The 26,648-nt window shown below is 37.6% G+C and overlaps 1 protein-coding gene across 2 annotated transcripts; it reads right to left on the minus strand.

The window, feature by feature from the left end:
- On the minus strand, window positions 1-24,722 carry LOC107723512 (intermediate conductance calcium-activated potassium channel protein 4-like). 2 transcript variants are annotated; one of them, XM_016532174.1, is made up of 9 exons: window positions 24,252-24,722; window positions 20,138-20,233; window positions 16,132-16,586; window positions 15,551-15,686; window positions 11,143-11,253; window positions 4,601-4,722; window positions 2,202-2,271; window positions 1,692-1,858; window positions 1-1,610 (listed from the first exon to the last, which is right to left on the minus strand). In XM_016532174.1, exons 1-9 carry the CDS (start codon window positions 24,534-24,536, stop codon window positions 1,607-1,609), a joined length of 1,446 nt encoding a protein of 481 aa, XP_016387660.1. In that variant the 5' UTR covers window positions 24,537-24,722; the 3' UTR covers window positions 1-1,606. The 2 variants fall into 2 exon arrangements, with proteins under 2 accessions (XP_016387660.1, XP_016387661.1); XM_016532175.1 differs by lacking the exon at window positions 1-1,610 and having other exon boundaries at window positions 1,688-1,858.
- Between the last annotated feature and the right edge of the window lie 1,926 nt (window positions 24,723-26,648).

A 26,648-nucleotide genomic window follows, 5' to 3' on the forward strand; every position in this document is an offset into this window, starting at 1 on the left:
TTCATTTTTATAAGGGTTTTGTGTCATAAGGCAATGATTCACTCTAACCCATTTGTAATAAAAAAAAACATACATAAATACTCAGAGATGTGTTTCTATGCTTTTTTATAGCTTTCTCATCATCATATAGTTGGGAAAACACAAAGCCAATAAGATGGCTTTATCAAAATGTGCAAAAATAATGCTGTAAACGTTTTTCTGTCATTTCCTCCTGGCATTTTTATGTATATTTCACAATACAACATGCAAAACTGAATTCCTGATCAACTCATCTTAATTCTAAAGCGCTAAAAATCTTCTGGTTTGCTCCTCTCTGTTTTTTTTTTAGTTCCTGAATAAGCAGCAACAGTTAATGATTGGTCAAATAATGAGTCAGGTGCCATTCATATGCTTCCTCATACCAGCAGTTTCAAATATGCAAAAACAGCAGTAAAACTAAGATGAAGTTCTTGTTTATAAAAGAACTACACACAACAGACCTGACCTCTTTTCTTATTCCCATTGCCCTCATATAATCATTATACTGCACACACATCAAGGTATTGAGTCTCTTTTGAAAATTATTCATCCCAAACAATAAAGGACAAGCACAGCCTTAACCAGAACGATGGCCAAACATGCAACATACCTTTGCCCACCAGGAGGAGATACCAGAGAGGAATGATAGGCTCTGTCATAATGAACTTAAATACAGGCTTGAGCAATAAAGATTTTTTCCCGTTACACCAGTATTCTGAAGACCATAATACGCAAAACATTTTCATGGTGTAATTAGAGTCACCACACGCCGTCATTCAACAGATGCCCTGTCAGGTTAAAGGGCTGGTGGAAATTCAAGTCATTCACAGATTTTTTTTTATTGGGGTGCTGTGGGTGCAGGTGGTTCAGCCTGATTTAGGGTCGTTCTAAAAATATCAGTGTACAAGGGCAATAGTCTGTGAGGAAGTCTGGCTTACCCTTGACAGCTAACTACATGACTTACTCTTTGACTTACCTTTGTAAAAGTTGCCAGCAATTTACGGAGACCTTCATCAATGTGTAGTGACCAGGTTGTACGCACATTTAAATGTAACTGGGAAATAGTGTATCAAATTGGAGTCATAAAGTTATTATCATGCTGCTCAGCACGATTCATCCCAATTCTGAGATGAACATCTGAACTTCAAACTTCCCCAGTATCAGGCAAAAACAGGAACAATAGAAAGAATTATCATTTTTTAAAGTTTCACATTCCTTCTGTGACTTTCACACTGATATAAATCAAACTGAGGCCTGTGCGATTGTGTTAGAAGAAATCTAAATGTGTTCCTTTGTGTAACACCAGAATCTCATAGTCTTGGTATCTATCATGACCTGAAACTCTAAATCAGGAGTCAAAAGTTTAAAGTAACCAAACAACCTTTTCCCAAGTTCATGTTTGTAGCATTGAGGAAACGTTCATAAATACACATGACAGAACGTCTGTTCAAAATAAAACTGTCTGCTGTGGTTGTTGCTGCTCTTAATCCCTTTGTTCATCATTAAGATCCTCCATCAGTTCAAGAGGCTTGATTGAAGAAAACTCAGAAGATGAAGACTACATAGCCTTCAAAAGAGATGTCACAGGTCACCTGTGTAGAGATAGAGCCAGACTTTAATGCAAAAAACCTACTCGTTTAGGTCAAGCACATAAACACTGTTGACAGCATTACCTGTGGTCCAGTCTGCGGTGATTTAGTGCCTGTGTGAGCAGCTCAGAGGTGTTTTGAAAGGAGCGTCCCAGCTCGTCCAGCTTCTGCTCCATGGAGATGATTCGCTGCTCAAGCTCATGGTAAGAGCTGTTCCAGTTTGCACTCAGATCGCACATGATCATCTGCATCTGTTTGAAGACAAAGGCCATTTTCGGATATTTCCAGCTATATTTCATGAGTGAAAGATGATTTCCTCCCATATTAAGCACAACAGTAATTAATAAGACACTCAACATTTGGTCAGTTTTCTCACTCAAAATATTTAGGAGACATAGTTTCTGAAAGATCAAGGTCTTGTTTTTCTTTTTATGTGCACAGCCTTAAGTATCACACAGGACACTGTCAGACTTAAGGTAGTTTTTACAGAGGTTTTTATGGTTTTACAGAACATTTATATGTCTGGGTTAGGTGAATGGCTCATTTATTCAGGCAAACTGACCTAGACACGAGTCTGATGTATGTCTGACTTACCTTCGAGAGATCCACCATCTCACTGGCATAATCCCTTAACTTCCTCTGCTTCAATCGCAAGTGACGAAATCTAGTCGAGGCAGGAAATAAATGAGTTATATTCTGGTACAATGGTTTTAACAGAACTCTAGTCAGCTTGGTTTCTCTAGTAATATTTAATTCATTGACACTCCCTGGATTTGTCAGAAATGTGGTCTGTGACATGATTAAGGATATTATTCGTTTCCCAATGATCATTTTCTAGCTTTTTCAAATAAAGTTTTATTTGTTATTTACATCAAGTGATTTTATCACTTGATAGGCCTCTTTTGTACATACATACAAACATTTCTCATACAGACATACATTAGTTCTATTTATAATTAGTTCCACTGAATTTTTTTTATTGTATATGTACATAGTAAGCGAACAAATGAATATTATTGAAACCTTTTTGCATTCATGTAGGTTTTTGAGGTCATTTCAAAGTTAAATTCATGATTTTCGCTTTATTTTGTGACCTCGAGTAATGAAAGTTTTAGTAGTACATTTGTTTACTTTTTGAAATAGGCCTACTGGCTGATGTCTCTGAATATGCTGTATCCCAAATAAGCAAAACGGAAATCAGCTTTTGCAGGGGAACCATCAGCAGCTGCCGTAGCATGCAGAAATGACCAGTGTCCGTGTGCAAAAAGGGAACAGACCGAAAAACACAAACCAGAATGACCTCCTAACTGTTTGGTGGTCTGCTTGCTGGCATGCTGTTTTAGCTGTCCCTACAGCACCCACTTTCTTTCCAGAGTATTTTTGGTGGTTCTGCTAACTGTAAAACAGGAAGTCAGAATCCCTCCACTCTTACGGCCATCCACAGCTACTCACAGATCTCATACATGCACACATGGAACATTCTAAGAGCCAGATTACTGTAGTCATTAACGATGTTAAACGCTGTGGTGTAAATTCAGACATCACAGCTTCCTATTCACTGGTCATAAAGGAACTGCAGCCAAAGGGGGCAGCCAGCTGAGCAGCTCTCCCCAACCTCAGCCCCTTATCTGCAGGAAGACGTCAGGACTGTAAACAATAAAGTGGTCAACAATCAGCTGAGAGACGGGGAGCTGCCATTCTCTCAATGACCACAAGATAAACAACCACAAGACCACATTTTATCCAAGCTGCTTCGCACTGCATAACGTGATCTCTGTGGAACTGACATGTCATGTATGATTTTATAGAAAATGACCAAGTGGAATATGATCAGTTCCCTTAAAAAAATGCAGTGTCCTCTTGCCATGGGCTTAAATAGTAAAATATTCCAAGTGATGGTCCAGATGTTTAATTGGTTAACTGTTGCATGAGTTTGCTCATTGTCATATCTAATGTTTAATTTACATATTAAACACATTAAACATTTCCTCTACATATATTTAATTACAGCAAATAGCTTTGATGAGCTGCTTGAGGTATAGTAAGCATCTGAATGTGTACTTTATCACACATAAATGTTCATATACAGGTGCATCTCAATAAATTAGAATGTCATGGAAAAGTTCATTTATTTCAGTAATTCAACTCAAATTGTGAAACTCGTGTATTAAATAAATTCAATGCACACAGACTGAAGTAGTTTAAGTCTTTGGTTCTTTTAATTGTGATGATTTTGGCTCACATTTAACAAAAACCCACCAATTCAATTCAAGTCTCAACAAATTAGAATACTTCATAAGACCAATAAAAACATTTTTTCATAAAAACATTTTTGACTTAAACTACTTCAGTCTGTGTGCATTGAATGTATTTAATACACGAGTTTCACAATTTGAGTTGAATTACTGAAATAAATGAACTTTTCCATGACATTCTAATTTATTGAGATGCACCTGTACATTTATACCTGAAAAACATTGTATAGACTTCTGTTTTGTTAATAAGTGTGAAAAAAATTCACAAAATAGCATTAAAAATCATCTATTCCTTCAAAGTCCAATATGTAAAATTACATCAAATCTACAAAAAATACATATTTTACCTAAAAATATATATGAAACTTTATAAAGTATTTAAAAAAAATAAAAAAATAAATAAAATATATATATATACAGTGGGTACGGAAAGTATTCAGACCCCCTTAAATTTTTCACTCTTTGTTATATTGCAGCCATTTGCTTATATAATTTATAATATTAAAAAAATACAAATATTATGATTAATTAAAAATAATAAAAACATTTCTACATTATAATTTAAAATAATAATTCATTTTAAAAGATGTTTAAATATATATTTGTTAAAAAAAAAAAAAAAAATTAAACTGCACAAAATTATTTTATGTCAGCTGTCCACAGACCCTCTGCCTTTCTCTTCTAGTGAATCTAGTATGAAGTGTAATGGTTGAATGCAGACTGTAATGGATCACTCACACATGGATGGCCTCCAGCAGGCATCTCTGGTGATGATGATGCTCTCCACTGTTGTCCTTTGTATGGGTGGTGCGATGCAGTAGCCAACATTCTCTTAGCACATTGGCTGCTGCGTGCCGGATCTGTGTCACAGAGAATTTGATTACAGTAATAAGTAATCCATCCATCATCGCTCTACAATGATAGTCTATTGACAGTCTGCAGGCCATTCCTTAAGTAAATAGTTGCATGTTTACATTGTTCAGAAGATAGCTGATCAAATACTGTCTGAAACTACTGTACAAGTTGCTGTCTGTTTAATTACACTCAGTAACTATAATATGATTATTTGTGATGTGATTGTGTAAATGACAAATTACAACATAACAGAGTATTACTAGAAAATCTGGACAGGATATAAGGAAACTGGTGCAGTTTATTAAGGGGGCGGCCTTGATGAAAACAAAAATGGAACGACGGGAACGGAAGGACAAGTAATGGTTATTTTGAGGGTGATTTGAGGATGAGAATAGCCATCATAAAGTTATATGTGGGTTACGGACAGTCGAGGGCTTTTTTTTCAATCACACATTTCTCTGCTTTCTTTGATTCTATTATTGTCTGTGTGTCTTCCAGTTAAAGACCTCCTCATAATGATGTCACAAGCTCCCTGGCAATTTTGTGTGTTTGTGGTTATTAATAGAGTGTCCAACTGTGTCCAGATGTCTTCCTTTAACGTATCATCAAGGTAAATCATTGCAGGACCTGATGAGTAGGACCTGTGGCATGCGCACACACACACTCACACACACACACACACACTCAACAATACACCCTGTGACAGGGTATGGCTTTTGCCAAGTTAAAAACATAGGTTCAGACCTTCATGAATGAAAGGAATATTCTGGGCTCAGTTCAAGCTAAACTCAATCAACACCATCAGTGGCATAATGTTGATTACCACATGAACTATTTCCACTTGTCCTTCTTAAAAAAAAATAAAATCAAAAGCGGGTCTACAGTGAGGCAAACGCAATAAAAGTAAATGAGGCCAATTTGTAAACATTAAAATACTCACTATATGATTACTATTTAATACTAGATGTATTAATATGATTTTAGTGTGAAAAACATTGGTTACTAGCGCCCGATTTCACAACTTTCCCATTACAACACAACATCAGAAACCATAAAATGACAGAAAAATGATTGTAACAGCTTTACAGCTATAAGTGCTTTTATAAAATTTTTTCTTCAAAATTGGGTCACATTCACTTCTATTTGAAGTTCGCCATCGTAATGAAAACTAATAATAAATTAAATAATATATGTATTTTTATTTACTTTGTATATAAATTGTATATTTAAAAACTAATATAATATATATAATTATATTTTTATTAAATTATACTTTATAATTTTATAATAAATTAAATATAGTATAAATTAATAAATTAAATGAACAATTAAAATAACATTCATTTAAAATGTGATTTAAAAAAAATTCAACTGTCCAAACGTATTTGTGTCAGCTTCCCACAGATCATATACAGACCATTAAAAAAATTATGGATGTCACGGCCACACCAGGCTCATCCACCAGAATTCTAATCACCAGAATTCTAATCAGTCACACCTGTACAGATCATCTCATCACCTAGCCAGCACTATAAAAGCACACACTTCTCACTGCCTCATTGTCTGGCCTCCCTTGTGGATTAAGGACTCAAAACGTATGCTTTACTTACCCATGATCTTCTACTTACCTCCTTCCGAGATCTTTTTCGTCTCCCTTGTCTTCTACAGTGTCTCCCTCTATCTCCTCACTCGAATCCTGCTATACTCACCTGTCCCCAGCTCCTGGCAATCTCCATCATCTCATTAATTCTGTTTGTGCTCTCCAACTCTGGTAAAACAAGGAAAACATCATTATCTTCATTAATTCATCAAAGACTGTCTATTTACTTGAACTCACCTGCCATTATCCATGGCTACAAAACTGTTAATAAACACAACTGTTGGGTTAACGTTCCATCTTGTCTCAGAGTCTAGTATGCCATAAAAGAAGACCAGACCATAACAGCATGAACCCGGCAGGTGTGGATCCCTTCCAGGAGGCTTCCCTCCGCAAGGTCCTCAGCACACCCGTTCGCACTCCCACTGCACCACCAGCACCTGTTTCCTCACCAGCGACATCTTCAGCACCCATCTACAGTGCCAGTCCCATGGTCAGTCCAGCTCCCTACCCTGGCTCGGTGGATGAATGCAAGAGGTTCCGCCTACAGTGTTCGCTCACCCTAGAGATGCAGCCGCATTGTTTCCCAACGAAAGAGCTAAAATCTCCTTCATTCTGTCTCTACTCTCAGATCGAGCGCTCCAGTGGGCTGAATATCTATGGAAGCAAGACGGACCAGCAACCCATTCACTCAATGCCTTCATTGCTCATTTCCAAAAGGTTTTTGAAAGACTGGTCAGAGATTCCTCCATTGGTGAGCAATTATACCATCTTCGTCATGGCAAAAGCTCCATTCAAGAGTATGCTCTTCGATCCAGAACCTTAGCAGCTTCTTGAGCACTTTATTTAACTGTCCATCAGAGTCACCAACCGAGTAATGGGCTGTATGGAGGATAATCAGTACCAAAAACCGTCTCTTTTCCGCCAGCCAGAGGATCCCAGTTCTCCAGAACCTAACCCCGAGTCCATGCAGATTGACCAAATCTGTTCTTGGCCGAGCATCAACGTTGGCTGACCCAGGGGTTATGTTTATATTGTGGCCAGAGTGGACATATTTTACAAACATGTCCCATCCATCCTCCAAGACCCATGGTGAATGTTGTTTCATATTCTCCCGTTAATATACATCCACTCACCACTATTGTTCAGCTCACCACTCTGTTACAATTCATGCCATCCTTGTCTCTGGGTCAGCTGGCAACTTCATCTCTGAGGACCTATGCAACCAACTCCAGCTTGAGAAAATGTAAACCCACATTCAATAGAAGATTCAATCTATCACTGGTGGTCCCCTTGGCCGGGGAAAAGTTCGATACTGGTTGGGTTCACTCCAGCTTCAGGTTGGTCAGCTACATACCGAGGGCATCTGCCTGTTGGTTCTGGAGAACTCTACCACTGGGATCATTCTAGGGTGTCCCTGGCTCGTTTCACATGACCCTTCCATCTCGTGGTCCACCAGTGAAGTCCTGAAGTAGGGCAAGGATTGTTTCTTCAGGTGTTTCCCACAACTGCCTCGACTAGTCTCCCCGACTCTAGTTCTTCCTCTGAACTCCACCTCCATTGAGAGCCCTATCGAGAAGCGATCCATGGATATTGCATCAAGTTATGCCCACTTTAGAGACGTTTTCTACCCAAAAGAAGTCTCTCAACTACCATCTCTTAGACCATGGGACTGTGCCATCGACATCCTGCCCAGTGAACCAGTGCCCAGAGGCAAGGTATATCCTTTCTCCATCCTCGAACAGAAGGCCATGGAGGAGTATATCGATGAGGCATTGCAACAAGTCTACATCTGTCATTCCACTTCCCCTGCTGCTTTCAGCTTTTTCTTTGTTGCCAGGAAGGACAGAGGCTTGCGGCCTTGCATAGATTACCAGGCACTCAACAAGATAACAGTTAAATTCCATTACCCTCTTCCTCTCATCCCTGCAGCCCTGGAATAACTTTGCGGAGCTTGAATCTTCACCAAGTTGGACCTCAGGAGTGCTTGCAACCTCATCCGGATACATGAGGGGGATGAGCAGAAGACTGTCTTTATGACCTCTACTGGCCACTATGAGTACTTGGTCATGCCTTATGGACTAGTCAACGACCCCTCCGTATTCCAGGAATACATGAACAAGGTGTTCCGGGAGTACCTCCATCGGTTCATCCTGGTGTATATTGATGACATCCTAGTGTACTCCTGGAATGAGGCTGAACATCGCCAGCTCATTACTAAGGTCCTCAAGAAGCTCTGCGAACACCAATTGTATCTCAAAGCTAAGAAATGTACCTTCCATCTTTCCTCCATCCAGTTCCTCGAATATGATATCAGTTCCAAAAGTATCAAAATGGACGAGAGGAAGCTGAATGCTATCAAGTCCTGGCCCACACCAACTACTATTAAAGAGCTCCAGAGATTTCTTGGTTTCTCCAACTTCTTTTGCCGTTTCATCAATAACTATAGTGCCATCACCTCTCCTCTCACCAATCTCCTGAATGGCAGGCCCAATTCTCTGTCCTGGGCCCCAGAAGCTACTGAGGCAATGAAGATGCTCTAAGATTGTTTCTGGTGGCCTGGAATGGCTCACGAGATCAGAAGGTACGTGAGTGGATGCCAGGAGTGTGCCATGGCAAAAATTCCACGCCATCTACCATCTGGCAAGCTTCTTCCTCTTCCCATTCCTCAGTGTCCCTGGTCAAATCTAGGAGTGGATTTTGTGATGGATTTGCCTCAGATGGGTTCACCTGCATTCTGGTTGCGGTAGACAGATTCTTTAAAGCCTGTCGACTGGTTTCTCAAGGGCCTACCAACAGCGATGGAAACAGCAGAATTACTGTTCAGTCATGTGTTCCACAACTTCAGCATTCCAGAGGACATAGTCTCAGACAGGGGTCCTCAATTCATCTCCCGAGTCTGGTGATCATTCTTCTCCCTCCTAGGTGTGACCTTCAGACTCTCTTCTGGTTATTACCCTCAAAGCAATGGCCAAAGGAAAAGAAGATCCAGGAGATAGGCCATTACCTCCGTACCTTCTGCCATAGCCACCAGAACTCCTGGAATTTTTACCTCGCATGGGCCAAGTACGCACAAAACTCCCTCCGTCAACCATCCACGGGTCTTACCCCATTCCAGTGCATACTCGGTTACCAGCCACCACTGTTCCCCTGGTCTGGGGAATCTTCTGTTCTGACATCTGTGACCCACTGGTTCCAGGAGAGTGTGAGGGTCTGGGACTCAGCTCACCAACATCTGCAGAGGGTTGTCCATCATCAGAAACATCATGCAGCTGTCCGGAAAGCTTCCACTCCCATTTTCCAACCAGGTTCCAGGTTCAGGTTCAACCCTGATAAAACCTCACCTGCCTGTAGCTTTCTAGTAACCTTTCAGACCTTGATTAGCTTGTCCAGGTGTGTTTGATTAGGGTTGAAGCAAAGCTCTGCAGGACTGCGGCTCTGCAGGACCGATGTTCGCCACCCCTGTACTAGAGGATGGAACGGTCTATGCAGTCAAGGAGATCTTGAACTCCCGGCGCCGTGGTGGTTGGCTGGAGTACCTTGTTGATTGGGAAAGCTATGATCCAGAGGAAAGATCCTGTGTCCCCAGGGATGTCATCTTAGACCCCAATCTTCATCCTTACCTTCATTCCAAGATTTTTTTGTCTCCCTCGCATTCTCTAGTGTCTTCCTCGATCTCCTCACTCCAAACCTTCTATACTCACCTGTCCCCAGCTCCTGGCAATCTCCATCATCTCATCAATTCTGTGTGTGCTCTCCATCTCTGGTAAAACAAGGGAAACACTCATCATTATCTTCATTAATTTACCCAAGACTGTCTATTTACTTGAACTCACCTGCCATTATCCATTGCTGTTGATAATAAAACTGTTAATAAACACACCTGTTGGGTTAGCGTTCTATCTTGTCTCCGAGTCTGGTATTCCATAACAATAGACAAGGTAAAGTTATTTTTTGTTTAAATTTTTATGTCACAAATGCTGTCAAGTAAGCTTAAAACCTGGAATATTCCTTTTAAAAGTTGAATATTTTCGGTGGTGGGAAATAATCGAATGTAACTACATTTTCAAAAACACCTGTCAATGCTTGCTCACTCAAAGCGGTCTGATTTAATTTCCATTTGTCGAAACTCTAAGCATCTACCATCTTCCTCTATGCATTTATTTTGAGGTCTCTCCTCCTTCCCTCTGATGGATCCTGTTAGAGGAGTGCAAGCAGCCCACCTGCCCACCTCAGCATCAAGATCCACCCCTCAGCACCTTCTCTCCTTCACTCTTTTCCAGTGCATATGCTAACGCTCGCTCACAGGACACACATCAGTGCATTTTATTTCCTGTCTGAATTCAACTTCTCATGGACTGACAAGTTTTCCTGACAGGGACCTGATTGTTTCCTCCCTTTGACGCCTTTTGTTGGCTATCAAGAGCTCAGCGGCCATCTCTGCCTTGCCATGCTAAGCATTTTCCCATACTGTGCTGCTATTAGGAATCCCCTATTTAAGGAAAAAATTATATTATAAAAAGCCTCAGAAATCATAACACTCGTGCGATGTGGAAAATAATGCTGCTTCCATTCATGCCTCTGCATTCTCTGGGTCACTGCTTTTTATGTTTCTCATCCGAAATGGAGGGATATTTTTAAAGATTAAGTTAAGTATTCCCAAATGGCTACGCTAAGCTTGGTTATCATTAATGTATCTTTTTTTATCACTACCAAATCGGTCATAAGGAAATAACCAAGTACACATAGGTGTTGATAAAAAGACAGTGAAGAACTGAAAGAGAGTGGCATTTATGGGGTGTTTTATGTGGTGGTCTGTCTTGCTCACCCGCTTGGAGATCTGAATGTCCATCATGAAGAAATGCACATGTTTCTCCCCTTTGTTAAGCGCCAGTTTCTTAGTCATGACTGCTACCAACATAGCAGTACATGCCACACCCTGACAACAAACACATAGACATGAGCATGGTTACCATCTGTCTCATTATCCCAAACGTGTACTCAGGCATAAAGTATTCAGAGTTAATGATATTCAGACAGTACACAGAATTCTACAAAGATTCTTTGTAACAAGTGTATAAATCATTTTTTGGGGAATGAAATATAATGGCATTTATTTTATTTAAATCAGTTTCAAAATTTGGAAAGCTTTTCCAAAACAAAAAATATAGGAATGCAAACCATTAATAAAATAAAAAAAAGAAAAGAATAATAAAATAAAGTGTAAAATAAAGTGCATATGTCTATATGAAGAATGTTTCCATGTAATTTTACACTAAACAGTTAATTTACCTGAGCTCCTTAATTTGTTGCATTAGAGAAAAAAATGATTGAGAGATAAAGAAAGGGAGACAAAGAGAGAGGCAGTTAGTTGTTGTGAAGAGAAAGAATAGTTAGCAAGCAGTAGTAGGATTCTTCATGGTATTGACTAAAAGATATGAAGACACGAAAGCTTACAGTTTTTCCGTAGTTGATTATTCACAGCAGTCAAGGAAAATGTTGAAGTGTAATTACAGATCTCCCCTTAGTCAATCATCTTAGTAAACCAGAATTAATCAATTCAAAGGGCAACATCTTTAATACTACCATAATTTTTCACAAGAGTTGCTCCCAAAATGCTCTTATATATTCTGCTGGCAGACAGTGTGAATTCCTGTCTTATAACTTGAAATATGGAAATATGGACACATTAATCTTTTGAACTGTCCCGACCCCACAAGCAGAATTTTCAGGAATTCGTGCAAGATGCAAAAAGATACACTACAAACAAATCTTGATTAGTATTTTTTTCCTCCCCCACTATAAATATTCAAACACTTAAATCAAATTACTCGGGAAGAAAAACAGTATAATCTTATATAAAACGGTATATAATTATGCACAAATTCATTGCATATGACATAATCATGTAAAAAGCTATATACAAGAACATATCTCAACTTCTTGATTGATGCTGTTGTCACAAAATGTAAACTATACTATCGCCCAACGTCTGATAAAAGCAACTATAAGGCATTAAAATATTAAGATATTATAAACATTATCATCATAATTTTCTGAAGCTGCTTTGAAACAACGTGTATTATGAAAAGTGCCATATAAATAAATTTGACTTGAATTTTGACTTGAAGCTATTAAGAAATGTTTTCAGAGATTATAGCTTGAATTAAGTTTCTTATACAATTGGCAATTATCTCATTGTTTGTTCTTTTTTTCTTTTTCATGACATTAATTTAGTTTAAGCTTAAAGCAAATGATTTGCCATTGATAACCAGGGTTATTTTAGTATCACTGAGATACTATTTTAGTTTTTATTATTTTGAAGGTTAGTTTTTATTTTTATATTTTCTGTTTTCATTTTAATTTTATTTAAAGTTTTTTAGTAAAATTTTAATTATAAAATTTTTGTTTAATTACTTTGTTTTTTAAAATTATGTTGTTTTCATTAATTTTTATTTCTGTTTTAGTTGTAGTTATTTTAGTACATCAAAATAAACAATTAAAATTAGGCAGATTGCCTTGGAATCTAGGCTGAAATAAACTTAAAACATAAAACATAAAGTTTATGTTAAACTATTTTAAGTAACAAAAATTGTTTTATGGTTTTAGTTTTAATTAACTATAATAACCCTGTTTATAACCAGTGCAATTTTATTTATTTATTTAATAAATAAATAAATAAATAAATTTATTTATTTTTACTCAATTTCTCAATGATATGTATCTTTTTGGGCATGAAGAGAAAAAGAATATATATTTTTTGCAGTGCAGGTGGTGGAAGTGCAAGTCAAACACACAGAAGCGCATCATACTTCCACTCGATGGGTAACAACAGGTGATAATGGAAGCTGATCCTGATCCTGATACTGGAAAGTCATTAAAGTCTCATCTTTATGTGGAGAAAGTGATGGGAGGCATTTATATGAGACAACCAGGCATGTTGAACACTCCCGTTGAATGAGCTACAGGTGAGAGGGCTATCCCACACTAATGAACATCCCGTATACTGTTCCAACTGGATTAGGAAACTTTTTTTTTCTGGTTTTCCAAGTCTTGGGCACAGGTTGGCACACCCTCCTGATCTAGTGGCGCCAAATGCTATAAACCACCTAAAAATGGCAATGGTGGAAAGTTTTCCCTAAAAAAAGGGGAACGCTTATAAAAACACTGAGCGAGGGAGAGAAAGAGGAGTGAAGGATTATTTTCCACTGTGTCAGGGAGGTGTCTGGGTTTGGCTATAGCCCCATGCTCCTGTCGTGTGAGCCCCATGCTCCTATCCTGCCGACTTATCTGCCCTGATCGGAAATGAGGGATGGAGAGAAGAGAAGGGCGGACAGTCCGGTGCAGATGCAGCTGCCTGAGTCAGAGAGGGGCTGGAAACCTAACCCTCACGAAAATGCGGCACAACGCAGCACATGTTCACAACACGCACTGGCACACGCTCTTACTGTCACTGTAGACATTCAGTAAACATTTGTTCATTAAGTACATTAGTTATCATGAACTAACAATGAAAAATACTACTAAAGCATTTATTAATCTCAATTGTAAATACAAGACTTTGTAAATCTCAATGTATTGTTCGTTGTTGTTAGTTACCGTTAATAAATGCATTAACTAATGGGACCTTTTCGTAAAGTGTTACTAATCATTCTTTCATTTTCTGACTTTTTTCTGTTTTTGTATTTATCTTATCTTTAATTTCTTTGAAAATTACCTTGTTTTTATACTACAACATTTGAATTATATAATAAAAACTACCATTTGACCCTAACGTTCTGAACTAATATGTGTTAATATTTATATTAATATTGAAAAACAATAGTAATATTTAATAAGCTTCTTCCGAAATTAATACATATCGACTATATTTTCAATCATTCTGTCTGAAATGATCTTGTACGGGTGTAACCAAAGTACTTGGTTTACAGACAAAACAATCTGTGTATCATTTTGCTAAATCATTCCCTCCCTTCTTCACTTACTGAACTCTATGCTCAGATACACCCAGACACACACAAAGCCTGAGAGTCCATATTTAAAGCATTTTTTAAATATGTTCATAATGCCTTAAAGATATGATTTCAGCGTACAATCTATAACAAACAAAAAATAATTTGATGGATATTTGTTAAAATGCAACTTATTCATTCAGATCACCATGTTTATTAATCATGCGACTGAATAGCTGAAAGATGTCATAGACTGAGACTATGATTCTATTTAAATCATAATCTTCATCCTTCATCAGAGTGCCTGCTAGCACAGCATCACTGAAATCTCAGTTGGACTCCAGTGCCGCTGTCAGGAAGGGTGGAAGAACAGCTATAACTGTACAAAAAACGTGCCCAGATGGATCTTATAACTCAGTCACAAAGCTTTAAGTGTGATGAAGTGGAAGCTGCCGCATCTGCAGACTGATAAACCAAGTGCAGCCAGGTGCCATTTAGGAGACAAATGACTTACAAACCACATACACACTTGCTAAGACCGGTATTAACTGATTGAACTATGTTGTGAATATGCATCTTTAATTATACGTTATACTGTGATCAACGGGTCAGTAAAATGTACATCTAAAGTGTATGGCATAGTTACAGTTCATTTTTAATGGGACAAAGCTGAAAATGACTCATGAAGGAGTCTGTTGTGAACTCAGTAATGACTCTGAATGATTCACTGACTAAGTGATTCTGATTTAAAGCACCAGCTCACGAGGGAGTTTGAATCTCACTCATTAAAAAGAACATAAGAGTAATTTTTCACGTCATCATGGCTCACGCTGTGTTTATTGTTGTGATGATATATTGCATACATATATTGTACACCGATATAGCTGACTAAAGCACATAGAGCAAAGACACACACAGAGTTTTCAGGATAAATTATTGTCGCATTTGACTATTTTAGTCAAAGTCGAGAGCTACCTAACAATGCATATACAACATCCTATGATAATGCTAAACACATTTTATTTCTTTACTAAACCAAAGAAATGGAGCTCAGTGAAACAGTAGGAGTCTTTGTCTTCTTTCATTTAAAAAAAAAATGTTTTGGTCTTTAACAAAGACTACACCTTAAGAAAAAGTACAGGGTACAACAAAAGTGATTTCATTGTTTTGTCGATAATTACATCATTTATTGCATTTGTCTCAAACTGCTCGTGTGTAAAACAGTACCAGTAGATCTAGAGCAGTATGACTAATAGTTAAGAGTTAGTTAAGAGTTTTATTTACCATGACACCTGTGAAGAGACACACCAACTTGCCACAGCTGGTGTGAGGGGACACATCTCCATATCCCACTGTGAGGAAGGTGATGGCTATCAGCCACAGTGCTGTGTCCATGCCACCTGTCTCTACCTGCTGCTGCCTATAGGTGGAGACAGAGAGTGACTGTGTAAATATACTGCAGGGTATGTATTCTGCAAAACTAACACACAAAAAAAAAACTTAAAGGGGTCATATGATGCGATTTCAAGTTTTCCTTTCTCTGAAAATTTCAAAATAATTGTTGCAAAAAGACAATGACTCATCCATGCCATGACAAGTAAACCAGAATGTATTGTTCCAAATTTGACAGTCAGTAATGAGCTGGTGGTGAAGAGCAATTTGTTTGTTCCTGAAATAAATCTATTCATAAGAAATGTATGACCACAACTCAAATTGACCATCAACATCAGAAGAAGCATGATAACACTTGATGAGCTGTTTCTAATGAGTCAAGCAAAAGGAAAGTGAATGGAAAAAGCATAATAAATACTGTTGCATAAGTGTTTGTGTAAGTGTTTCTCTACAAATAGTTGCACATTCTGTACCTTTCACACAGTCGCAGCATCCAAGATGCGGAGAGCCAGAAGAACATAATGAAGACCAGCAGCGTGCGGGCCGGATAGTTGTTCATTAGCACCTTGAGCACAAAGCGGAAGGTGAAGTTGATGTTGTTGAGGGAGCCGATGCTCCTGTATGAGGCACTGAGGAGCACCTTGCTGTGTAACAGGACGGCTCTGTGCACGAGATACAGTCTCAGGAACATGAGGGCCGACAGCAGCAGCTCCACATCCAGCATGACTTCTTTGTGACTGGAGGACAAGCAGAGGGGGGTAGAGGAATTTTGCTCCGGCTTCCCGCCCAGTCTGTCCCCCATATCTGGCCTCAGGTAGATAGCCACTGGATGGATAGCACAGACAATGAGCTCCAGAGAGATGCCAAGCACCCGGTTACTGGTCATGGCAATGCGCCAGTCCACCTGGTTGTGGTCAATGATGAAAAGCTTGAAGAAAGGAAAGAAAAACAGAGGCAGGATGTGTATCAACAAGAGAATCACTTGATTGATCTCATAAGGAAGCAATGATTAACAAAAGTACGGCAGAGACGAGAGAGTGAGCAAGGCGTTCTTGATTCACTGTAAGAACGGAGCCAAAACAAACACAGCCCTGCCCTCCCTGATAGGACGCCCAGCTGTAAACTGTTTTGCTTGTGAAGGACAAGTGTGTCAGTGAAACTACTCGAAACCATAAATCACAAATGAATGGCTCATTAATTACGACACAAAAAATATTAAACATGACTTAGAGCTGCAAATGAGTAACACCATATAAATCAACAGTCGTCTTGGACAGTTTGAAAAGTACATGGACCAGAATTTGGTTGTAATTGTAATTGTTGCTTACATTTTCCTGCTACACTTATTGTACCAGTTCCAGCTGCTGTATAATCTGCAAAAGTTTTTCTCTCTGCACTGCAGAATTCTCCTCATCCATGAGGTCATTGGGTGCGATGACAAGACATGGAATTCTAGGTAATTTGATCAAACATTTAAGCATTTTAAATCAATAGAGACTTATTGTGGCAAACAGGCATGGTTTAGAGAGGAAAATTCATAATGCTTAAACTGCACCAAATACTGTAAAATATTAAGTGTAACATAATTAACCATACCATACTATAATCTAATCACAATATAAATATATTTGTAGTAGTGTTATTTTATTGTATGTGCATCCCAAGTGGTTCTAGGGGGTATTTGGAAAGGTTTTGCTTTTGCTTTGTGAAACTCATAAAAAAATTAATGAAAAACATTAAAAATAAAAACATTAGAGGTGTCAGTACATTAATATACTTAATCTTGATTACAATCTTGATAAAATAAAAAAATAAAGGATAAAAATTGTAAAAGGTTATTGTGAATTTTCTGACATTTTTCTTATAATTGCACATTTATATCTCACAATTCAGACTTTTCTTCTCAGAAATGCACTTGCACTGGTAGATACATTAACTTTTACATTAAACTTTTAAATTTTACATGAACTTTTATGAAGTGTTTCTGTAGCTCAAACAGTAGTGCAGAGCATGGCATTATAACACTAAGATCATGGCTTCGATTCCCAGAAAATGCATTAACTTATAAAACAAAATCTTATTATTAAACTTAAAATTTTTATTACAAAAACAAAGTGTAAACAAATTATGTTGCTCTATAAATACTTAAAGGGTTAGTTCACCCAAAAATGAAAATTCTGTCATTAATTACTCACCCTCGTGTTGTTCGAAACCCGTAAGACCTTCATTCATCTTCGGAACACAATTTAAGATATTTTTGATGAAATATGAGGGCTCTCTGACCCTCCTATAGACAGCAAGGTAACTACCACGTTCAAGGTCCAGAAAAGTACCAAGATGATCGACAATGTAGTCCGTGTGACATAAGTGGTTCAACTGTATAGTTACGAAGCTACGAGAATACTTTTTTGCGCAAAGAAAACAAAAATAACGACTTTATTCCACATTTCATCTGTACTGCGTCACTTTGGACACGCATTCACGACAGTACCATGACGCGAGCGTGTGGCGGCGCCGGCGCTGACCCAGATCCGGCGTGATGACGTCATTATGCCGGATCTGGGACAGTGCCGCCACACGCTCGCGTCATGATACTGTCATGAACGCGTGTCCACAAGGCTTTTCTGGACCTTGAACGTGGTAGTTACCTTGCTGACTATGGGAGGGCCAGAGAGCTCTCAGATTTCATCAAAAATATCTTAAATTGTGTTCTGAAGATGAACGAAGGTCTTACAGGTTTGGAACAACACGAGGGTGAGTAATTAATGACAGAATTTTCATTTTTGGGTGAACTAACCCTTTAATAAAAAGACCTGAAGAAAAAAAAATACTTTTCTTGAAAGGAAGCTTTTCACCCTGTTGTACACAACTGATAACATAAAGTATGCAACATGTGGTTGCATAAGTTCCTGCTTTGATAAGAACACTACCAATACTTAACAGTCACCCAAATCAACAAAAGACTATTTGACTACAAAAGTGTTGGCCTTAATGGAGCAGTGTAAATATGTCAATGTACGACACTAAATATATCAGCCCATATGAAATCTTACATTTATTTGCTTCAATAGAAGTTAAGCAAACCTGTTAATCTGGCTGCAGAGAGTCAGATATTTTCTCCCTTTACACTTTACAGTGAGGATGAGGGGTGCAATTTGAGTACCATGGGAACACAGTTAAGGGTTCGTCGGGCACAGGGAATGGGGTGGGGGTTGGGCTGAACTGAGAGAGATGTGAGATCGTGTAAAAGCAGGTGATGTCTTGGCAGAGTGGGCCGATGGAGACATGTGCTGAGGTACTTAAGACTAGCGGGGGCTTTTGGCCAAATGTCATGCTTTCCCAAAGTACAGCACATTTTAGAAGACATCTACATGACATACACTCTCAGAAGACCCCAATTAAAAGTATTTTTCTGTTCTATCACCATAATACATATATATACAGTATATATGCTTTCTCATTCAAGTTCCTAATTCTTCTGTCCCTTTTCGTCTTTGCTTTTGTTTAATTTTCTTGCCCCAAATGAGTCACACTAGGGGTTAGAAAGTAAAGTGTAACTGACTTTTTTTTTACTTTAAAGACCATGAGGTCCATTTGGCCCCCATATTGCTGATTCTGTGTGAGGAGTTCTTATAAGCCCCATCTGCTCCTCACACGTCACCCTTCTTATCTCTTTACTGCACTTGTAGATAGATCCCCTGCTGTGAAACGTTTTCTGAATTTGATAGTCAAAATTTTGTCAGATTTCTTTCACTGGCCTCAATCAATTTTCTGTTTACTAATTATTAATTCTTGTTTAACCCAAAGCAACATACATTACAGATTGGAACTGTGATCACACAATCAAATGAGTATTTTCCAGTATAAATTTCTATAGACATCGAGTCAGTATGGTTAAGAGTAGGAATCTTCTAATGTATTGGGTTATACTACCTGATCCTGTACTTTAACGCCTCTCATAGGGACATTACACGTCATAAAATAAGCATATCACAACTGTGTCAATGTGTACTCATTTGTTTACTTCTGTTGCTGTCAACACAGATGACACCAAGTGGCATTCTTTCAAATTAGTATGACACCTCAACAAAAAGAACTAGAAGAACTAGAACTAGAAACAAAACTGACAACAGTACTAAAATTAGGATGAAAAACATCTTCCAAGAATTTCTTAAAGGGATAGTTCAAAAAGGAAAAATCTGTGATTGTTCTACTAGCTAAATATTTGAAAGAATATTTCAACTGTTTATGTCTATACAATGAAAGTTAACTTTCATTAAATGGGCAAAAAATATATTTGGTTGTGTTCCACAGAAGAGACAAAGTCATACAAGTGTGGAACACATGAGGCAGATGAGTAAATGATGACAGAATTGTCAATTTTAGGTGAACTGTCCCTTTAAGAGTAATATCTTCTGACATTCAGAGTTTAAAAGGAGGTAATTCAACAGAATCAGATTGAGAAAAAAAAACACTCACTCTGATGTCTTTATAATGGAAGGCGATGATGAGAATGAGCAAACACCCCGTGGAGAAACTGATGAGACCATTTATGGAGATGGCATATATGGATTCCTGGAGAGAACAGAGAAAACAAAGAGAATGAAAGTGCATTATACAATAAAGGTCACAGTGTCGTACTACTTTTCAATGTGAGAACTGAAAAATAGTGCTTAAATACAATTGATAAACATTTAATAGTATAAAGTTACAGTATTTCACTGTAATTTCCACTGTTTAATTATTACATTTGGTTTAAATAAAGTGAAGCAGGTGCTTCCTGTTGAAATATGTGGAAAGCAATGAGCAATGTAACATTATTAGAATCCTATTTAAGATTGCTTTGCTCACTCCAACGACCATGTTATGTGGGGAGGATTGACCATAAAAATCGGCATCAAGCTTATATGCCATTAGAGGTCAAAACTCAAATCCATTATTCAAACTGGCGCTAATTATGCACTAAATGATGTGGAAAGATGCAATATGACCGTAGGCAGTGTGAGCAACACAAAGGGGAGGGAGACAAAATGTGGAAAAACTTGCATAAATAGCCAATTATCCTGCATAACCTGTTTTCCAAGAGAATGGTAAGCTTAAATAAATGATCGTGCCTGGAAGATCGTTCTATTAACATGTGTTCCTTCGCCATATCCAATACAATGAAAATAATATAAAACAAATGAATGCACTGCAATGCAACTGCGAGAGCAAATGCCATTACATTGCCAGAAGAAAATGTACAAACAATTACATCATTATACCTATTCTGATATAATGATAGTATCATAGTTCAACAGATCAGAGTTTTCTGAGCAGATTTTCTCCAAACACAAAAATTTGAACCTAAAAATGTGGTAACTGATAATTAACTAAATTAACTGATCACTGAATGAACTTAAACTTGAACTTAGCCTATATAGTAAGTCATTTGATCTCAGACTGGGGGAGACCTAAAAACCAGGAGAAGAGGAGGAGAGGACCCTGCCACTTTTGTGTTGAGTTAAACAAGGTATCCTGCATCAGTTGGAATTCTGTGAAAGCCTTCTGTTACCAACAGATCATTTTATGCACTAAAGCTGAATCAGAGATTTTGAAGAAGATCGGACTGTTTGGCCATGTATTTTGATAAAGACTTCAACAGTGAATTTAACAATTTGAGAGTTCACATTTCATAGAGAGAAATCTGGCATTACCAAAGTGGTTTAATAAGACCAGGTGCATACTTAGAGAAGAAACCTCCATTGTATAGGTTATATACCCAATCAATGCATGCTTTGGGTTTGAATAATAACTTGGCAGCTTCCTGTACACAGTTCTGTTCAATTTCTCTTCAAGCGATCATCCAAGTTCACCCAAAAATATAAATTCAGTCATCATTCACTCACCCTCTAGTTGTTCCAAACCTGTATGAGTTTCATTCTTCTGTCAAACACAAAAGAAGATATTTTGAAGAATGTTGGTAACCAAGCAGCTGCTGGTTAGCGATTGATTTCCATAGCATTTTTTAATTACTTTGGAAGTCAGTGGGGACCATTGACTTCCATTGGTTGCCAACCTTCTTCAAAATATCTTCTTTTGTGTCAGAATTTTCATTTTTGGTTGAACTAAATCCAAAGTCTAAAACCACATAATTGTGATAAGCATCTATAGAAACAAATGAAATATAAATGGTTGATATATTGCATTATGCATGTGCAGTATTGTAAAAGTTTTTCACAAATTGGCTTCAAAACAATAATTCATGATTTCTTTGTGTTCATGGTAAATGCAACACACTGACATTCAGGAAACAGTAAAGTTTACAGGGGGTAGGGCTGAAGTTTGTTTTGCCCACTTCAATCACCACGGTATGTGGACAGGACAGCACGTGAAAATCAGCATAGTGCTTATGTCCCGTTTGAGGTCAACACTCAAATCCATTATTCAAACAGGCGCTAATTATGCACTAAATGGTGTGGAAAGATGCAATAGGCAGTCTGAGCAGCACAAAGGGAGGGAGGACAAAATGTGGAAAAACTTGCATAAATAGCTGCTTTTCCTGTATAATTTGGTTTCCATGAGAATGGTAAGTTTAAATACACCGTCACGGTTGCAGAAGTAGGCTATGCTTTCGAGGCGTAAATGAATTCTTTCTCTAAATTGTCTGAAGCAGTATAATCAAAAATAAGCTTTGTGCAATATGACCAAAAATAATTGAAGGAAACTTGCTAGAGCGAATCAAGAAAATAGTGATGAAAACACTGATTAGTTGTCAGTCAGGGTGTTAAAACTCTTCAGTCACCCATGTTGACTATTACAGTGTGAGACTGCAAAAATAGAGATTACGTGATAGAACTGAAGAGTAATACATTTTATAAAGGTCTAGATGCAGATCTAAATGTAGAAGAAAAACAGCTGATGCATTCCGATGTTTTTCCACAATAATATAAAACACTTAATGAGGTCTTCAAATTAGTGTTTTCATACATTTATGAAATGGAAATCAGAGCAGGAGCCAGATAAATGAAAAAAATTCTGAAGAATGAAGTTAAGACATTTCTAAAAAATAAATTCCAAGAAGTTTGTAAAAATGTTCCTAAGTGCAATAAAAAAAATAAAAATAAAAAACTCTTAAGAAATTCTCAAATATTTTCTTAAGAAAATGTTTTTCTTACAAAAAAGATAACGGGCTTTGCAAGGTCTGGATTCACAATAAAATAAAATGAAATTGAAAGAAGGAAGTTTAGAAATTTTCTTTAGCTAAATACCAAGAAGTTCATAAGAATGTTCCTAAGGGCAATTCTTAAGAAGAAAATTCTTAAGACATTTAAGTGTTTTCTTAAGAACATATTTTTAATTTGTTATTATTATTATTATTATTATTATTATTATTATTATTTCTTTAATAATGACAGGCTTTTGTAAGAAAATAATAGGAAAATAGCAGTTAAGAATAATTTTATTCCTAAGAATGTTTTGTGAATCTGGCTCCAGGGATATACTATCCCTTTTTATTATTGTTGTTGTTGTTGTTTTTATTATTAAATAAAATCCAAACTATATGTGACTGTTTCGTACATAAAACAGTAGAGCAAGGTGCTAGCAACACCAAGGTCATGGGTCCAAATCTTAGGGAATGCATAAACTGATGCACTGCACTGCACTATGATTTGCTTTGGCTAAGCACATAAATGATCAGACAAATCAAAATAAAGACTGGGATACATAACAGTTAATAAGTGATTACAGTGCACTGACTATCTGGTTTCCTGTGCTAGTTGGGTTTCTGTGAATCACCTCAGTATTACATGTCATGTTGTGCTTTATTTGTATGTTGTTTTCACCTAAGCATTATAAATTGATCTTTTTCTTGTGAAGACATATGACCAAGTAAACCTGCTATAGAGTCATGATTTGCAACATTAAGAGATATTTCCTTTTTTGGTCAAACTGATACCCCCCATGTGTTAATGTGTTCTCAAAAAACAAGTCTGATTCGACGCTAGCACTTTTTAGAGATTACTGGCTGATTTGGGGAATGGAACGAACGAAACTCTATTAATGTATAAAGGCATTTGTGTGTATTACGACCCGCAGGGACACGAAGTGAGACCTCAGAGAAGTTTTGATTGGTGAAAGTTAATAAAGAGTTTCTCGTGTTTTTCCGTGGGTGCCCGGCCATTCCCGTGGGTGCTCGAGCCCCCCTAAATTAACAGGTTTTATCCAAGTGAAACATTAAGTAGCAATAGTGCATCAAGTTAACAACGTATCCACTTTTTACAGTGTAACAAAACTTTTTAAAAAATCTTAAAGAGAAACTTTAAAATGTTGCTTCAGCAAAGACGTTTTAGTTCCCCACAACCAAATTGAAATTAAAATTGTCAATATTTCAGCCGTGCAGAATTTTGGAATTTAATTTTTTTAAATTTAATTTTTTGGGTAAATTATTATGTGTGTCTTTTCTCCTAAAGCTGGGTGATGTTTCTCTTTATTGAAAATCATTTTACCCTCTAGAGCCCATAACAGATGATTCATCCATCAAATTCACTACTCATTTGTCTCAAGCGCTCTGCTGTTTTCGGTATTTCACAATAGCTGTAGATCTACTTACTGGTTGATACACTACTGGGCACAGCTCCGCATGTAATACCATCAGAAGAATGCCTAACAACGCGGTTCCCAGTGCCCACGCGCAAAGGCGCTTCTTGTCCTCCAAAAGGAACTTTCTGTCGCGCAGTCTGTAAAGATTTCCCCCTTCGATCGGACTGAGTCTCTTCCCCGTGTGAGTCAGCGGTACTCTTATCTCCGTCGTTTCCCCGTTGTGGTTGACAAGTCCATCACAGTTTCTGCCATCCACCTTGGTGTCCAAGTGCGCGAGGCGAGCAGTCATCTCCATAGCGCGCTCTTGTCTTCAGTCCATTCAGACATCATTCGCCTTGTTCTTCATCCTGTCCTTCCCCCTCTCCAACCAAAATTTCAGAAGACATAGCACGTATTTCAAAGCACAGAGCGAAGACCGAAATGCGCGCTCTTACCTGCGTACTTACACATAGGCTACACTGTTACGCGTCTCAACATTTAACTTCGGTCTGTGGGTAGGCGCTCTGAAACTGTTCTCTATGAAGTAGCGCTCTTACGTATGCTGTGGATGGACTGCATCAACTTCTTTACCAGTGGTGTCGCCTCATACGATGATTGTGGCATACACTTTTTTTCTTCGTTTGCTGTCATAAGCTAATGTTTCTTTCAGGAAACTATCGTTCACACTTTTGGCAGAGTGCTCTAAACGAGTTACAGTTCAAGATCAGTGGAAATGCGAAACTAAAAGTAAGTTATATGGCAGAGTGAAGCTCCGAACAATTCACGATACACTGCCAAGTGTTAGAATTAAGTGTTAGCACGTATTCGCGCTCTCGGCATGTTTGAGATACGAAATACAGTCGATATAGTCACTGGCAAATTTGTCCAGAGGGGTACCTCTAGTGGGAGACCCATTTAGTGCAAGACTAACGGTTAAGTTATTGTGTATAGGTCCAGAGCTCCGATTTTTGTAGACTTTTTAATGATTTTATAGGTATTTTCGGGGCACAAATCTGTTCCCGCGTGACTTTTTTTTTTTTTTTTTAAAACAAAAAACACATATATATAGGAAGTATATTTATAAAGTCTCAATTGTTTGAGGTTAATGAAACATTTCGAAACACCAATTAAAAGGAATATATTTTTTAAGACTCTGAGCCTTTTTTAAAGTCCCTCTTAAGCCTTAAAAACGGGGTCAGACATACTTTGCTTGCAGGTGGACATCAGCCAGCTATAATGCACAGCAGTTATTTGTTTGCTTGTTAAACACTGATAGCTAATTTAAAGAATTTGATAACGAGATTCCTATAATAGACCATTTGGAAAATGAAACATCAAGCTGTCACTTCCATAATGAACTCAAGAGGGACAGGAACTCAGAAACTAAACATGCATAGCCACGAGGTTTGTTGCTCTCTCCTCTTAGTTTACAATCCCCCTCCTTCAAACCCAATGAACTGAAGCAGATTCTATTTCTATGCTGAAATCCTTGCTTGTCATCCTCCAGGAATGACGTAATGACCTTGGGCCATGTGACGCACTCGCCTCATGTGGATCCTTCCGCCAGGGCATCCTGTAGCACAGAACCTACAACAACCATTCCAATAAGTGTTTAGTCCAACTCGCTCTAGGAGCCCATGAAGAGTAATACATTGATAGGAAGTTTCCATCATATATTTGGCCTGATTTCAGAGGTTAGAATGTCTTAAGAAAGCTCACAGAGATCCTATAACCTTTAGACCTTACAGTAGGCCTACTTGAGACTCACCAAACTCTTAATTCTTCAACCAGGCCATAAAGAGTGTGGAGAGATTCAACAAAAGGTTTAAGAGTCTGAGTTTGTTCATTTTCAGTCTATGAAGAATACTGTGAATTGCACAATTCAGGAATAGATTATACCCAGAATCGGTTAAAATTCAGGAATTCAGTAACATTTTTATATTTGACCATAATCAAATAAAAATGGGAAAACTGTTACTGTTTTAGTAATAAAATATATATTTGTAACATCAGTTGGACATAGCTTTAAAACAGATCTCATTACTCTTTTGCTAAAGCAGAAGCAATATTTACAGTGACTGCATAACAGCAAAACATTATTTAAAAGATTACAGAGAAAGAAAGCACAAATTAATATGCGTTTGAAGACAGAAAAAAACAGGCCAAAATTTGTAAACATATTAAAGGTTACTAGTTTAACATACAAAATTGCACATAATTAATTTATATAAAAATAATAATGATATACCAAAAGTAAAAGTCCAGTGTTGAAGACTATTATACTATTACAAGTTATAATAGTTTCAATTAGTCAAAATTACATAAAAGCTAAATCTAAAAAGGCAGATTATAAAATAATTTCATAGATATCCTGGTAGACATGACAGCACTTGTGAGATGAGGACACTGTACACATTTTTACATGCAG

This window comes from Sinocyclocheilus rhinocerous, unplaced genomic scaffold, assembly GCF_001515625.1.
Source record: "Sinocyclocheilus rhinocerous isolate Xijiao unplaced genomic scaffold, SAMN03320098_v1.1 scaffold241, whole genome shotgun sequence".
NCBI lineage: Eukaryota > Metazoa > Chordata > Actinopteri > Cypriniformes > Cyprinidae > Sinocyclocheilus > Sinocyclocheilus rhinocerous.